At 42.3% G+C, this 15731-nt stretch overlaps 1 protein-coding gene across 2 annotated transcripts; it reads left to right on the top strand.

The window, feature by feature from the left end:
* Positions 1-218: 218 nt before the first annotated feature.
* has3 (hyaluronan synthase 3) lies at positions 219-14191 on the top strand. Of its 2 annotated transcripts, XM_061676791.1 has the most exons (5): positions 219-416; positions 9521-9614; positions 9721-10268; positions 12298-12399; positions 12481-14191. In XM_061676791.1, exons 2-5 carry the CDS (start codon positions 9521-9523, stop codon positions 13408-13410), a joined length of 1674 nt encoding a protein of 557 aa, XP_061532775.1. In that variant the 5' UTR covers positions 219-416; the 3' UTR covers positions 13411-14191. The 2 variants fall into 2 exon arrangements, with proteins under 2 accessions (XP_061532775.1, XP_061532774.1); XM_061676790.1 differs by lacking the exon at positions 219-416 and having other exon boundaries at positions 9509-9614.
* The last annotated feature ends 1540 nt before the right edge of the window (positions 14192-15731 follow it).

The raw sequence follows: 15731 nt of genomic DNA on the forward strand, positions 1-15731 counted from the left end.
GCACAGGTGACCTTCAACCCTCTTGGCCTCTTTGACCTCCCGGTGGGCCAGCCAGGATGGAGAACTCAGAGAGAAGCAAGACTGATCATATTCAAACTTGAAGGGCTTCATCAGAGAGCGTCCTGGGAGACAGAATGGGGGGAGGGCGGTAGAGGAGGAGCAGGCGGTGGTAGGTGTGGGGGCTGTCTCACAGACGTGGTCTCGCAGTGGTTGAAGCTGCCGGCTGTATTTTTGGGATCCTGCGACTGAAGCGAGCATGCAGGAATAAAGATGTAGTGTGAGCTGGTGGAAGGAGGGGGAGCGAACAAGGAGAGTGCTGTGCTAAGGGTAGCAGAGGACGTCCCAGCTGGACGCACGGACCAGGAGGACAGATCTTTGGGGGGAGACAAAGACGGTGGGTCCACTGGATCACGAAGGTAAGGAAGTCATTCAATTGAGGAGACAGCAGTAAGTCCTTGTAATGTAAATTGATGCCCACTGGGAGAGGAGAAAAGATAAATCCTCCCTTTTTGTAGTTTACTGTTAAAACAGGGCTCAGGATTATTGTGAAAGCAATGATTAGGTGAACTCACAATAAGGCTTCATGTTCAATTGTGAGGTTTTATTGTCAAGGAGAATGAATGAAAGTATTCATCCGTGAGCAAATGTGTTCTGGAGGGAGGTACTCTGAATGGAAAAGTTTTTGAAAGCTCAAGGAAGTGACATTAAAGTTGAGTTAGAAGACGCAGGACAAAGAGTTGAGTGTGTTCATGTTTGAGTGGCCAATGTGTTCGCAATGTGACGTAGAGAAAATATGTTTTTTGTGTGTGTGTGTGTGTGTGGGCGCGCGTGCACACTCCAGTGATGTGCATTGGGAAAATAAAGCATTAAAATTTTGCACAATCTAATGAGATCCAATAAGTACTATAACAAAACTGAGTTTACAAATATAATAACGCTGAGTTTGGATTTACACTGGCTGAGAGGAATTCATTTTAATTATGCAACTGTGGTTATAATTTGCACTGCATCATAATGAGATTTGCTCCCTCGTGGAAGCCAAAATATAGGGTGGCCCGCTTCCTATGACGCAGTGTACTGTAATGTGCTTTACAGGGGCAGCATGGTTCAAGTAGGCCTTGCTCATGTGTAAGCATGAAGCAAAGTAAAAAAAATAAAAAAATTCACTTGATTGATCCTTAGCTACAGTATACTGTATCAGCCTGGACTACAACACCGACTCCAACTCATATATTAAAATTTCACTTATTCAGTCGTTGAGGCTGAAACACATGTTTAAATCTGTAAAATATATATCCATCCATCCATTTTCTGAGCCACTTCTCCTCACGTGGGTCGCGGGCGGGCTGGAGCCTATCCCAGCTATCATCGGGCAGGAGGGCGGGGTACACCCTGAACTGGTTGCCAGCCAATCGCAGGGCACATACAAACAAACAACCATTCACACTCACAGTAACACCTACAGGCAATTTAGTCTTCAATTAACCTAGCGCGCATGTTTTTGGGATGTGGGAGGAAACCGGAGTACCTGGAAAAAACCCACCCAGGCACAGGGAGAACATGCAAACTCCACACAGGCGGGGCTGGGGATTTGAACCCAGGTCCTCAGAACTGTGAGGCGGATGGATGTCAAACATATTGAAAATTTAAAATGATCCATTCTAGAGTCAAACTGTCGCTGTCATTAAAAGGAACTTTAACAACTGTACAACTGGCAACTTTAGTAAGTAACTTTTAACATTCTTGATCGTCGTACAAATATAAAAACAAGTTACCACTGTTTATTTTAATACATTTAAAAAAAAATGTATCAACGGGGAAGGCACAATTAATAGTCTTTCTCCTTGTTTTACTGTTCATCACTGGGTCTGCCCAACGGATACCCATAATTCACACTTCCAGTCCCACTACTGTGATTTAAATTTCGTCATATACTCATATCCTGACTCACAGCAGAAAATTGGGGCTGTGGGCTCCTGCATTTCGAGTCTGTTGTCTCCTCTTTTTTGATGGCTTCATTGATGCAATCTAGTAAAATGGGCAGATAAATCAAACAAAAGTCAAACAAAGTTTTTTTTTGGGGGGGGGGGGGTAATTTTAATGCCTCACGCATGACAACAAACTAGAATACAAATACCTCACAACTCAACTTTCAACTTTTTTTGCTATGACGCTCAATCATAGCATAAGTGTCCTCGGTGTGCTTTGCATTAATTACTTCCTCTAATCTAGACTCTTTAAAATACCATTTACTGAGGCTTGTTGAGAGTCTTACAAAAAAAATGTAAAATGCAAACAGCACTCAAGTAGTGCAGTCTTCTTATCAAATGGCACATGGAACTCTAACTTATATTATTATTATTTTAACTCACCTTATTGTGCTGTCTGTTTCCATTTTAAAATGCAGAGAGGGGTTAGGGTGACCATATTTTATAACATACAACAATAAGAATATGAAACATTATTTAAACACCAATTTCTCCCTCCTTTACAAAAACAATCAATACTAATAAATAAATAAATAAATCACATAATTTGGGGTGTCCTTTCGAAACAGGACGCCATCATCTCCTCATCCCCAGGGAAGAAAATTTGTAACGCACATGTAATGTACCACAATCGCTAGCAACTAACTAAATACGCTCATCTTATGGGACCGGAAAATGTCCCAGTAACTCCTTCCCCAGGACTCTAGTCCAGATATATTTGGATTTGTGGGTTACTGTAAATCTAATGTCATCTCAACGAGCTGTACATGTGTACATGGGCCTCCCAAGAGCTGAATGCAATGATATAAATATCGGGCTGTGTCTCCTGTGAAGGTTGGTTGGGAAGGTTTCCACGGGGGGGTTGCTTGAGAGGAAATGTTAGGAATGAAAGGAGAGAATTGTACCTCCAGGTACATTGGTCCTGAACACCGGCCACACCCCGACTGACCTTTAATTAGTGGTATGAACCCTCGAGTCAACAAAGGGGCCAGGATATTCTGATGAGAATTGTATACGAAATAAAGCTGAAATTAAACTTGATATTGGAACTCTTTGTTTGTTTGTTTGTTTGTTTGTTTTCAAATACAGAAGAGACTGCCACTGCGCAAGCTGTCATCAAGGCCGTTAGGATTGCAGTGCATTCCAGTTGAAACAAAATCCTACTAAATTCTCATGAGGACAGGGTCGGGAGGGAGTGAGAGATGCTTGACGAAGGGGATGTCTGGGGAGGGGGAGGATGGAGGAAGATAAAAGACAGAACGCTGTTGCTGTGCATCCATTAGGTGTGTTACTTCTGTGGCCAATTGATATAGATAGAAAATGGACAATACCCAAGAAGTTAACTGGCATCTCTCCAACAAACAGTGCCAAGTCTATTTTGTTCATACACAGGCTTCAAACCCGCAACCCTCTACTCCCCGAGGCAAATCCTCACAGATTGAGCTATTGCTGTATATGCTGTATATTTAATCTTAACATTTAACCGAGCTCTGGGACTACTCGTGGCATCACGGTGGTAATCAAATCAAATGGAAGTCTGAATAGTAAATTAAAATGTTTGGAATTTTATGTTTGGAATTATTATTATTCTCAGTAGTAGTATTCTAAATGGTATTTTCATTAGTAGTATTAGTAGTAGTTGTACTTACTAGCCTACTATTACACAAATAGTAAAATTATTAGTGTAACCTTCAATGTGAGAAATCTGACAAATGCATGAGATTTGATGTATAAAGTCCAAGTATTAGTTGCTCTTCAAGTAGTAACAGTGGCGGCAGCAGCAAAGGAACCATTCCTGAGCGTGTTAAAATTAGTAGCCCGAGTTGTCCATCACAATATTATTGGTATTTTCCTGTGACGGTCAACCTCCATGTTTCTGGCACGGTGTGCTCATGATGTCAGGGACTGATGTTGATGTGTTTTCAGCTGATGGAAGCTGATGAAGGTTTTTCAGAAGGAAAAACAGGAAATGGCACTCAACTAATGACACTTTTCAAGCTTTCCAAAAGACTCACATATGCACCGGTGATGTCAAGGACATGACTGTGACAGGAATAGGAACCTAAAGGGGCAGAACATTTCCAGTCAATTCGTAGAACTTTCCAGAATTGTTACACGAGTTGTACCAAGTTTAGCTGAGGAATTGTTCAGGGAATAATAATGAGAAAAGAAAGTTGGACACTTTTCATGGGAATTAATTCGAAAATTTTGGGCAATTTTTGAATACCGTAAAATAAGAATAGGCGGCACGGTGGACGACTGGTTAGAGCGTCTGCCTCACAGTTCTGAGGACCGGGGTTCAATCCCCGGCCCCGCCTGTGTGGAGTTTGCATGTTCTCCCCGTGCCTACGTGGGCTTTCTCCGGGTACTCCGGTTTTCTCCTACATCCCAAAAACATGCATGGTAGGTTAATTGATAGGTGTGCATGTGAGTGCGACTGGCTGTTTGTTTGTATGTGCCCTGCGATTGGCTGGCAACCACTTCAGGGTGTACCCCGCCTCCTGCCCGATGATAGCTGGGATAGGCTCCAGCCCGCCCGTGACCCTAGTGAGGAGACGCGGCTCAGAAAATGGATGGATGGTTGGATGTTACAAGTTGGCCTAAATAGATGTAGCTGTCGACGGCGTGTAGGACATAGTCGTCCATTTTGATATATTTTTGTGGACAGTAACGATGGAACATGACCTTTGTTTTGCTTTTGTTAATTTTCAGACCTGAGCGACGGCTTTCTAACTCTAATTCCTGAATACGACGCTGTAGTTGTTCAGCATCGTAGGAGAATAAAATGATGCCGTCTGCAAAACGAAGATGGCTCAAAAAAGCGCCGTTCATTTTTAGTCCTTCTTTTTCCCAATTGAGCTTTTACAATATTTCTTCAAGGCAAGCTGTAAATAGCTTCGTAGACAGTGTGTCGCCTTGCCTAGACTTATTTGCACTCTTTCATCATCAATTCGTATTGAACCAGAAGAATCGTTGTGTATTGATTATAGAATGTTGATATAGGTCGGCTCTATCGCTTGATTTACTAGCGCCTGCACTATCGAAGTGGTGGTGACTGAGTCAAATGCTTTTTCATAGTCGATGAAGGCTACACACAGAGGCATTTCTTACTCGTTGTGTCGTTCGATTATTTGTTGAACTGTCTGTATGTGGTCCATAGTATTAAAACCGCTACACAAACCCGCTGGTTCTATCAACTGTGCTTCATTGAGTTTGATTCCAATTTGTTTGTCCAATATCTTTGCAAATACTTTCTAAATCGTTGAGAGCAGGCTTATTGGGCGATCATTTCTATTTTATTTATAAATAATAAAATTTTTATCGCCTGATTTATGTAGCAAAATGATTTCTGCGTCTTTCCATGTCGCAGGTAGACCAAGCAGCGTTCAAATAGTTTTACAAGGTTCTTATTAAGTTCGTTCCCTCCTGCTTTCAGCATTTCAACAGAAATTTCCTCCAGTCCACAAGCTTTTCCGGCCTTAAGTGAACTAATAGCATTATATATATATATATATATATATATATCCATCCATCCATTTTCTGAGTCGCTTTTCCTCACTGGGGTCGCGGGCGTGCTGGAGCCTATCCCAGCTGTCATCGGGCAGGGTACACCCTGAACTGGTTGCCAGCCAATCGCAGGGCACATACAAACAAACAACCATTCACACTCACAGTCATGCCTATGGGCAGTTTAGAGTCTCCAATTAATGTATGTTTTTGGGATGTGGGAGGAAACCAGAGTGCCCGGAGAAAACCCATGCAGGTACGGGGAGAACATGCAAACTCCACACAGGCGGGACCGGGGATTGAACCCGGGTCCTCAGAACTGTGAGGCTGACGCTCTAACCAGTCGGCCGCCATGCCGCCTCTATAAAAACAATTTATCATTATTAGTAGTAGCAGTTGTAGAAGTTGTTGGGTGTCACCCTGTAAACAGTACAATGCTTGACTGCTACACTGCTGGGCTGCCAAACAACTGATAATTTGGACATCTTAAATCATATTAGTAAATTTGTGCCGTGCCGCCTCTCTCTCTCTCTCTCTCTCTCTCTCTCTCTCTCTCTCTGTCTCTCTCTCTCTCTCTCTCTATATATATATATATATATATAATTTATATATTTTCTCACTGATTGATGAGAAATCAGTTTAATTTATTTCTGTTTCAGGTCAATTAGAATTCCCAAAAATATTTGTTCAAGCCTAGTAAAATGAGAATATGATTTTAAAGGCAATTTTGCATTCATTTTTGCTTTCATGACTTTTTTGTCAGATGTTTACATACAGTAAGACTCCTATGCCTTTAAACAATTTGGGAAAACCCAGATAATGCTGTAATTTCTTTGGAAGTTTTTGGTAGGTTTACTGACAACGTTTGAATTAATTCGAGACACATCTGTGCAAATTAGCACAGACAGGGATGCAGACCTTAATTTTTGGAGACATTTCCAAAGGAGGCGGCACGGTTAGCACATCTGCTTCACAGTTCTGAGGGCCCTCGTTCAAATCTGGCCTCGCCTGTATGGAGTTTGCATGTTCTCCCCATGCCTGCAAGGGTTTTCACCGGGTACCGCGGTTTCCACCTACATCTAAAAAAACATACATGGTCGGTTAATTGAAGACTCTAAATTGCCTGTAGGTGTGAATGTGAGTGCGAATCCTTGTTTGTTTATATGTGCCCTGCGATTGGCTGGCGACCAGTTCAGGGTGTACCCCGGCTCTCGCCCGAAGATAGCTGGGATAGACTCCAGCACGCCCGCGGCCCTCGTGAGGATAAGCGGTACGGAAAATGAAATGAATGTCCAATGGTCGGAGGAAACTAAAATGTACCTGTTTGGCCATAATGAGGATTGTTATGTTTGGAAGAAAAAGAGGGAAGCTTACAAGTCTGAGAACACCCTTCCAACTTATAAATATGGGGTGGCAGCATAATGTAACCAACCAAGGTGCCATGGCACCCTGGTGTGGGATATCATTGGGGTGCTGCGGAAATCATCCAATTTCACTTATCTTTGTTCATCTATCTATGCCACCGGCGTATGGTGACAGGGAGAACAATTTAATGCTCTTCCATCAGATGGCAGAAGGTAAAATAAACCTGTGTTCCCACTTGCTGCCAGCAGAATAAGTCATGACTCACACTAAGTAAGTCAATTTGTGAGTAAATTTCGATGAGATCATCATTATTTCAGTACTCATACCTTTTGTAAAATGTTTGTTTGGTGATATGCTGTGGGATTTTCTGAATATAAAATGGATGCATTGGCTCAATAAAGGTTGGAAAACTGATGAAGGACCCACTTAGAAGATGTGGACGACATCACAATTGCTGTGACAACTGAGCTGTGTAGCATCAGGAGTGTATGAAGGAATGGAAGAGAAAGCTGGGAAAGTAGATTAGACTCTAGGGGAATTACTTTTTAATTAGGATTTGAAAGATATCTTTTGTGACATCAGCCCTGAAGCTTTTCTGACAAACCTTGTATATTCCGATTATATTCTGTTTCTAGTTTTACTTTGGTGTTGTCTTTGTTCTGCTGTGGCTCCATCCACACTTTTAGTTTTGTTATCTACTATTCCACTTCAATTCGTGTCGACTGTTTGTCGTTTTTTGTTAGTACCTTTTTTCTCATGCTTCATTGGTTAAATAAACTGTTGATTTATCAAAGGGCATATATTGTACATCTCTTCAAAATATTGACAGAATTATTTTTTGCATGTTACTCTATAAAAGGAATAAATATACAGTTATGAACATGTCGCTGCAAATGTTTTTCATTATGAAACATTTACGTTCTACTTATACAGCGGCTGAAATAAGCATTTAACACTTCACCATTTTTCTCTCTAAATATATTTCCAAAGGTGCTATTGACATGAAATTTTCACCAGATGTTGGGAACAACACAAGTAATCCATACATACAAAGGAAGTAGAACAAATAAGCTCAGAAATTAAGTTCTGTGTAATAATGTGAAATGACACAGGGAAAAAGTATCGAACACATGAAGAAAGGGAGGCGCAAAAAGGCATGGAAAGCAAAGCCAACACCTAAAATCTATCAATATTCAAACAGCAATGCAGCCCCTTGTCAGTGCAAATGAATAGCAGCTGGTTCAGTCCGAATTGATGGCCTACAAAAAGGTCTCATTGCCAAGATATGAGTCAAGACACATCTCCTGATGGGTAAAAGCAAAGAGCTGTCTCAAGACCATCGTAAACTAAGTGGAAAGCCAATCATACCACCATAAATTTGTCTCGATCAGGTGCTCCTCGCAAGACTTCTGACAGAGGAGTGCAAAGAATAATCAGAAGAGTTGGCCAAGAGCCTGTGGAGAGCTTCAAAAAGACCTGGAATTAGCAGGTACTGTTGGCACAAGGAAAACAGTGAGTACTGTACTCCGTTGCCATGGCCGGTATGCACGCTCACAACACAAGATCCCATTGCTGAAAAAAAAAGCATGTCAAAGCTTGTTTAAAGTTTGCTGAACAACATTTGGACGAGCCAGTTAAATACTGGGAGAATATAGTCTGGTCTGATGAGAGCAAAATTGAACTCTTTTGATGAGATAATGCACACCACGTTTGGAGAAGAAATGGCTATCTAAAAACACCATACCAACAGCGAAGTTCGCAGGTAGGAACATGATGGTGTGGGGCTGCTGTTCAGCAAATGGAACTGCTAAACTTCACATTATTGAAGGAAGGATAAATGGGCAAATTTACCGAGACATTGTTGGCAAAAATCTGCTGCCATCTATGATGATGATGATGAAAATGAAACGTGGGTGGACATTTCAGCAGGATAATGATCTAAAACATACTGCCAAGGAAACTCTCAATTGGTTTCAAAGAAAAAAAATAAAGCTGCTAGACTGGCCCAGTCAATCACCTGACTTAAATCCTATTGAAAATCTATGGAAAGAACCGAAACTCAAGGTCCATAAAAGAAGCCCATGGAACCTTCAAGATTTGAACACTGCTTATGTGGAAGAATGGGCCAAAATCACACCAGAGCAATGCATGAGACTAGTTTCTCCAAACAAGAAGCATCTTGAAGCTGTCATTGCAAGTCTTTTGTACTAAGTATTAAATAAATACCAGTTGGTACCATGTGCAATACTTATTCCCTGTGTCATTTCACTTTTTTTTTTTTTTTTTTTTTTTTTTACACACAACTTAATGTCTGATCTTATTTGTTCTATTTCTTTGTATGTATGGATTACGTGGGTTGTTCACAAATATCTGGTGAAATTTTCATGTCAGTAGAACCTTTGGAAATATATTTTGTGAGAAAAATTGTGCCGTGTTAAAAATTTATTTCAGCCGCTGTACACACATCTGAACTTTCAGTTAATTCCTCTAACCATATTCCTAACCATTTGGTTTCCATCTTGGAAAATTGCAGGAATTTTGCAACGCTAGATAAATGCTCCATTGTAATTTTGCCCATCCTTCCTTATTTCTTCCCATCTTATCCTGTGTCTCATTTTCTTTGTGATCCTAACCTTGGCCTTTATGTGATGCCCCCTCAGATGACCTCTCGCTGCAGGAATGCGTTGAACATCGTGGTCACCACCCTTTTTGCAGCGGTGGTCATCTTCACCATCCTGCTGGCCTATATCACAGGTTAGCTTGTCGATTGTGGTCATTTATTTCCGGGTACACACCAGTCATAATGATTAAAAAACATGTTCCGCTGTGTTTGAGTTTCCTCTGTTCTTGTGTTATAAAGGCTACCAATTCATCCAAACTGAGCAGCACCACCTCTCCTTCGGCCTCTATGGTGCCTTCCTCTCCCTCCACCTTCTCCTTCAGAGCCTTTTTGCCTTTCTGGAGCATCGGCAGATGAAAATCCCCACCCGTCCTCAACATCTCCGTTGCTCTGTGGCCCTCTGCATCGCTGCTTACCAGGAGGACCCGGACTACTTAAGGAAGTGTCTGCGCAGTATCAGACGGATTTCTTTCCCAGGACTAAAAGTAGTGCTGGTGGTGGATGGGAACAGACTAGAAGACCGTTACATGATGGACATTTTCCAGGAGGTGATGGGTGGCGCTGACCAGGCGGGCAGCATGGTGTGGAAGGGAAACTACCACAGTGATGGGAGCGGTGGAGGGGGTGTCGGCGGTGGAAGGAGCACGGTCCACATAGAGGAGACGATACGGGTGACGCGGATGGTCAGAGGTTGCCGCTTTTCCTGTATCATGCAGGAGTGGGGAGGGAAGAGGGAGGTGATGTACACAGCCTTTAAAGCACTGGGGGACACTGTGGATTACGTGCAGGTAAGGACCACCTACGAAAAACATTCTTGAGAATATGATTCTGGATTGCACCCACTCCAGGGATGGCCATCATAATGAATTCATTGAAGGAGGCTATCGTTTCATATCAAATATTCCAGAGCAGTTGTAAACCATACTGGACCATCCATCCATTTTCTATCCCGTTCTATCCTGCCTGTCCTCATTCGGGTTATTGGTGAGCTGGAGCCTATCCCAGTTGACTTTGGGCGACCTACACCCTGGGGTTGTCACCGGCCACATATGGAAAACAAACATCCAAACTCCCATTCACATCTATGGTCAATTTAGAGTCTTTGATTAACCTAACATTTTAGGATGTAGGAGGAAGCTCGAGTACCCTGAGAAAACCCAAACAAGCAAAGAGAGACTATGGAAACTCCACACAAGAAGGCCAGAAACAAGATTTGAATGCCAATACTGTGAGGCATAGCAATGTCGGTGCCAAACTAAATGGTCTTTTCACACGGCGATGGCAATGGGGGTGCGGCCATCTCATATTTGGAAGTGGTGACACAACAGCCTAAAAGGAAGTCAGGAGGCTTTCCCCGCTGAGTGGACTGCAACTCAGCAATATGTATTTGCCATTGTTGGAAAAGAAAGCCCTAATTTTCATGATTTTTAAGGAGGAGGAGGTGACGCAAGAGCAAAAAAAAAATATATATATATATATATATATATTTTTTTTTTTTTTTAAAGAATGGGAAAATCCCATACGAATTTCACGGCAGCATTTCGGAGTTTAAATTCATTTCTGAGCTTTCTAGTTCCAGGAAGAGCGCTTCCAGGTGTATTTCAGGCTTAGCAGGAAGCTTTGAAAGGAAGTTTGAAAGCCTCCCGCAAAGATGTCTCAGTATATCATTTTTCTATTGGTCCAAAGTTCGGGATAGTGGGGCAACCGCAATTATTAAGCCTTCCTCCATTTCCCTCTTGCCGTTTACAGTACAAGTCTGCCAAAATAGCACTCAGAAATCACTCCGCCAGCCCCACTCCCATTGGAGGAGCTTTTTGACATCACCAACGCCCTCTGCATTGATGCGACGCTCGGCCTCATGTCAAAACGCGCTGACGACTCCTCAGCACACACGCAATGAATGCGAAAAAAATCCGTTATGGAGCTGACCTCCACGTGCATTGTAGTCCCTCCTGAGAGAATCTACTCCAGAATAGGGCAGATAATTTGAAACTAAAGAAACCAGATCAGCTCCTCAAAGCTGACGTACCAAAACACGGTGTTTCTCAATCTTAATCTACAGTAGAAACAAATTATCTGGATGCTGATTTTTTTTCTTTTCTTTCTTTTTGTTTTACACATTTATATTTTGTTGTGTTGTGTGTTTTGGAATGGTTCTGTGTTGTTTCACTTAAAATTTGTTTCGTAGAAAAAGTGAAATGCTTAAACTATTAAAAGTTCAATTGTAAATAGTGACGTTTGTTTTTGTATGTAATAATTTTTGGGTAGCAATATGTCGAGCAAATAAATAAAGGCATATTTATACACTATACATAATGAAAAAAAGCAGCGCATGTTTTAAATTTTCATTTTTATGCTTAATTTTACATTGTTTTTGGTAATAAATAAATTTAAGTAACAACAGAAAAAAAATATTTAAAAAAGAGTTGTTTGGGAGCTGAAAAAGCCAGCGCTTTTTAGTGAGCCAAGCCAAAAAAACTGACTAGTTAAGCAGAAGTTCTGACCACTGTGCTGCACCAACACTGGACCAGTTTAGGTAAATACAAAAAAGACAGGGGACCATGGTAGTGTGGTTCACAAAGTGTAGCTATAACGACCTACGAAACGTAGGTCGGGGCCATCGTAAACCAAGGACCTTCTGTACAGGATAAATGGTATTGAAAATTGATGGCTAGCACACCCAGGGTGACGACCTCCAAATGCCAGCTGTTTCACATCCTTTGTTCCCTGGCCAATGGATAAGGTCATGACCCATGAAGATTCTGCGACAGTCAATATGGGATACTCATTAGAATGTGCTTGTTGTGCCCTTTCCAGGTGTGTGACTCAGACACAGTTCTAGATCCAGCATGTACCATTGAGATGCTGAAGATCTTTGAGGATGATGCGGCAGTAGGAGGTGTTGGAGGAGATGTACAGGTAGAAGATCAGTCAGAGAATAACACAAAAATGTCTACTGACAATGGATGAACAAGTCTTCTATTTGTCTTCCGTTCACAGATACTCAACAAGTATGACTCATGGATCTCCTTCCTCAGTAGTGTGCGCTACTGGATGGCTTTTAACATTGAGCGTGCCTGCCAGTCCTATTTTGGATGTGTTCAGTGTATCAGCGGCCCTCTGGGGATGTACAGGAACTCCCTTCTTCAGCGCTTCCTAGAGGCATGGTACCATCAAACCTTCCTAGGTTCCAAGTGCAGCTTCGGCGATGACCGTCACCTAACCAACCGAGTGCTAAGCTTCGGCTACAAGACAAAATATACAGCACGATCGCAATGTCAGACTGAAACGCCAACCCAGTACCTGCGTTGGCTCAACCAGCAGACTCGCTGGAGTAAGTCGTACTTCCGTGAGTGGCTCTATAATGCTTTGTGGTTCCACAAGCACAGCCTCTGGATGACCTATGAATCTGTGGTCACTGGCTTCTTCCCATTCTTCTTGGTAGCCACAGTCATCCATCTCTTCTACCGTGGAAGGCTGTGGAATATCTTGCTCTTCTTGTTGACCGTCCAGCTGGTTGGGATGCTGAAGGCCACCTATGCCTGTTTCTTGCGTGGTAGCCTGGTCATGATCTTCATGTCGCTCTATTCTCTGCTCTACATGTCAAGCTTACTTCCTGCCAAAATATTTGCCTTACTCACAATTAACAAAGCAGGGTGGGGAACTTCAGGCCGCAGGAAGATTGTGGTAAACCTGATCGGTGCCGTCCCTGTCACAGTGTGGACGATGGTGCTGCTTGGAGGCGTGGTGTATACAATTTACTGTGAAACACAGCAGCCATTCAGTGAATCCGAAAAGGTGCTGTTGATAGCAGGGACAATACTGTATGCCTGCTACTGGCTTATTCTGCTGGTGCTTTACCTAGCAATTGTAGCCAAACGCTGCAACAAGCGGGAGGAGCAGTATCACCTCCCATATGCTGAGGCATAAAGCTGCTTCAAGAAGGCTCGACAGGTCAATCACATGAAAGCCAACTGCTGTCTGATCCTCACACCTCTGTGAACTGCTGTAGTAAATGCACAGTCATATCTGTATTGCCGGTGCTAAAAAGGTGGGTATGCGAAATCCAAGCAGCGGGGCATAGCCAGTCTGGAGATAACTTAAGAGATGACTGGATCCATGAAGCACGATGCGGCTAGCACTGAAAAGAGTCACCCAGTCTTCATACACTATATTTGAACATCATGTAGTTTATGGGTACAGGTTAGCTGTGCAACCACAACAAAGCATTCCAGAAGTGATGCATCTAGAGCAAAGACTTAAGGTCAGATTTCAACTTTTTAAACTGCTGCATATGAATGGGGCATGAAAGAACAGAACCAAGAGCCTAAACAAGCAATGAGAAAATCAAGCTCATTAACACAAGGACAGGAAAAAGGATTGGAGATGCATTCTGTCAGATGCTCCAAGACCTGAAAAAATATCAGAAAAAAGAAAACATGCTGAATAATTATATAACTGATATATATCATCATTTATAGGTACTGAGCTAGAGGAAAGGCTAAAGTAAATTAACAGAAGATCATTTGAGTTGGTGGTGGGCTTGTCAAATAAAAGCACATTGACCTTGTGAAGTTTAGCCTAAAATTAATCATACCCTGGCCATATCTTTCCAAACCCCATTTCCAATGAAGTTGGGTCGTTAGGTAAAACGTAAATAAAAGCAGAATACAATGGTTTACAAATTATTTTTAACCTATATTCAATTGAATTCACTACAAAGACAAGCTATTAAATGTTCAAACTGATGAACAGCTATCCATCCATCCATTTTCTGTACCGCTTATCCTCACAAAGGTCGCGGGCGTGCTGGAGCCTATCCTAGCTATCTTCGGGCGAGAGGCGGGCTACACCCTAAATTGGTCGCCAGCCAATCGCAGGGCACATATAAAAGAAACAACCATTCACACTCACAGTCACACCTACAGGCAATTTAGAGTCATCAATCTACCTACCACACATGTTTTTGGGATGTGGGAGGAAACCGTAGTACCAGGAGAAAACCCATGCAGGCACGGAGAGAACATGCAAACTCCACACAGGTGGGGCCGGGATTTGAACTCCGGTCCTCAGAACTGTGAGGCAGATGTGCTAACCAGTCGTCCACCATGCCGCCCTGATGAACATTGTTGTTGTTGTTTTTTAATATTCACTAATTTTAAATTTAATGCCTGCAACACGTTCCAAAAAAGCTGGGACATGGGCATGTTTACCACTGCATTTCATAACCTATCCTTTGAACAACAATCAATAAGCATTTGGGAAATGAGGACACTTTGGGAACTGAGGACACTAATTGTTTAAGCTTTGTCGGTGGAATCCCTTCCCATTCTTGCTAGATGCACAACTTCATTTGCTCAACAGTGCGGGGTCTCTGTTGTTGTATTTTGCGCTTCATAATGCACCACACATTTTTAACGAGACAGGTCTGGACTGCTGGCAGGCCTGTCTAGTTCTCGCACACGTTTATTATGAAGCCACACTGTTGTAAGACGTGCAGAATGTGGCTTGGCATTGTCTTGCTGAAATAAGCAAGGACATCCCTGAAGAAGACAGGGACAAGCTGCTTGGATGGCAGCATATGTTGCTTCAAAAGCTGTATGTACCTTTCAGCATTAATGGTGCCTTCACAGATGTGCAAGTTACCCATACCATGGGCTCTAACACAGCCCCATACCATCAGAGATGATGAATTTGAGCTGATAAGAATCCGGATGGTCCTTTTTCTCTTTGGCTCAGAGGACACAACGTCCATGATTTTCAAAAACAATTTGTAATGTGGACTCCTCAGACCACAGCACACTTTTCCGCTTTTCATCAGTCCATCTCAGATGAGCTCAGGCCCACAGAGGCTGTTGGTGTTTCTGGGTGTTGTTAATATATAGCTTTCTATGTGGATGATAGAGTTTCAACTGGAATTTGTAGATGCAGCAACGAACTGTGTTAACTGACAATGGTTTTCTGAAGTCTTCCTGAGCCCACATGGCAATATCTTTTACACAGTGATGCCAGTTTTTAATTCCCGAGGGATCGAATGTCACAGGCATTCAATTTTGGTTTTCGGCCTTGCCGCTTACCTGCAGAGATTTCTCCAGATTATCTGAATCTTTGAATGACATTATTAATGACATTATTCCATGCAACTGTAGGTTGAGAAAGATTCTTAAACTGTTGAATATTTTGCACTCACAGTTATTCACAAAGTGGTGATCTTCACCAAATCCTTGTTTGTGAACAACTGAGCGTTTTGG

This window comes from Phycodurus eques, chromosome 5, assembly GCF_024500275.1.
Source record: "Phycodurus eques isolate BA_2022a chromosome 5, UOR_Pequ_1.1, whole genome shotgun sequence".
Taxonomy (NCBI): Eukaryota; Metazoa; Chordata; class Actinopteri; order Syngnathiformes; family Syngnathidae; genus Phycodurus; species Phycodurus eques.

Coding starts and splice junctions, on each gene's coding strand:
- has3 (XM_061676790.1), top strand. CDS start 9,509: ATGCCCCCTCAGATGACCTCTCGCTGCAGGAATGCGTTGAACATCGTG. Junction 10,269..12,297: donor ACACTGTGGATTACGTGCAG/GTAAGGACCACC, acceptor TGCCCTTTCCAG/GTGTGTGACTCAGACACAGT. Junction 12,400..12,480: donor GTGTTGGAGGAGATGTACAG/GTAGAAGATCAG, acceptor TTCCGTTCACAG/ATACTCAACAAGTATGACTC.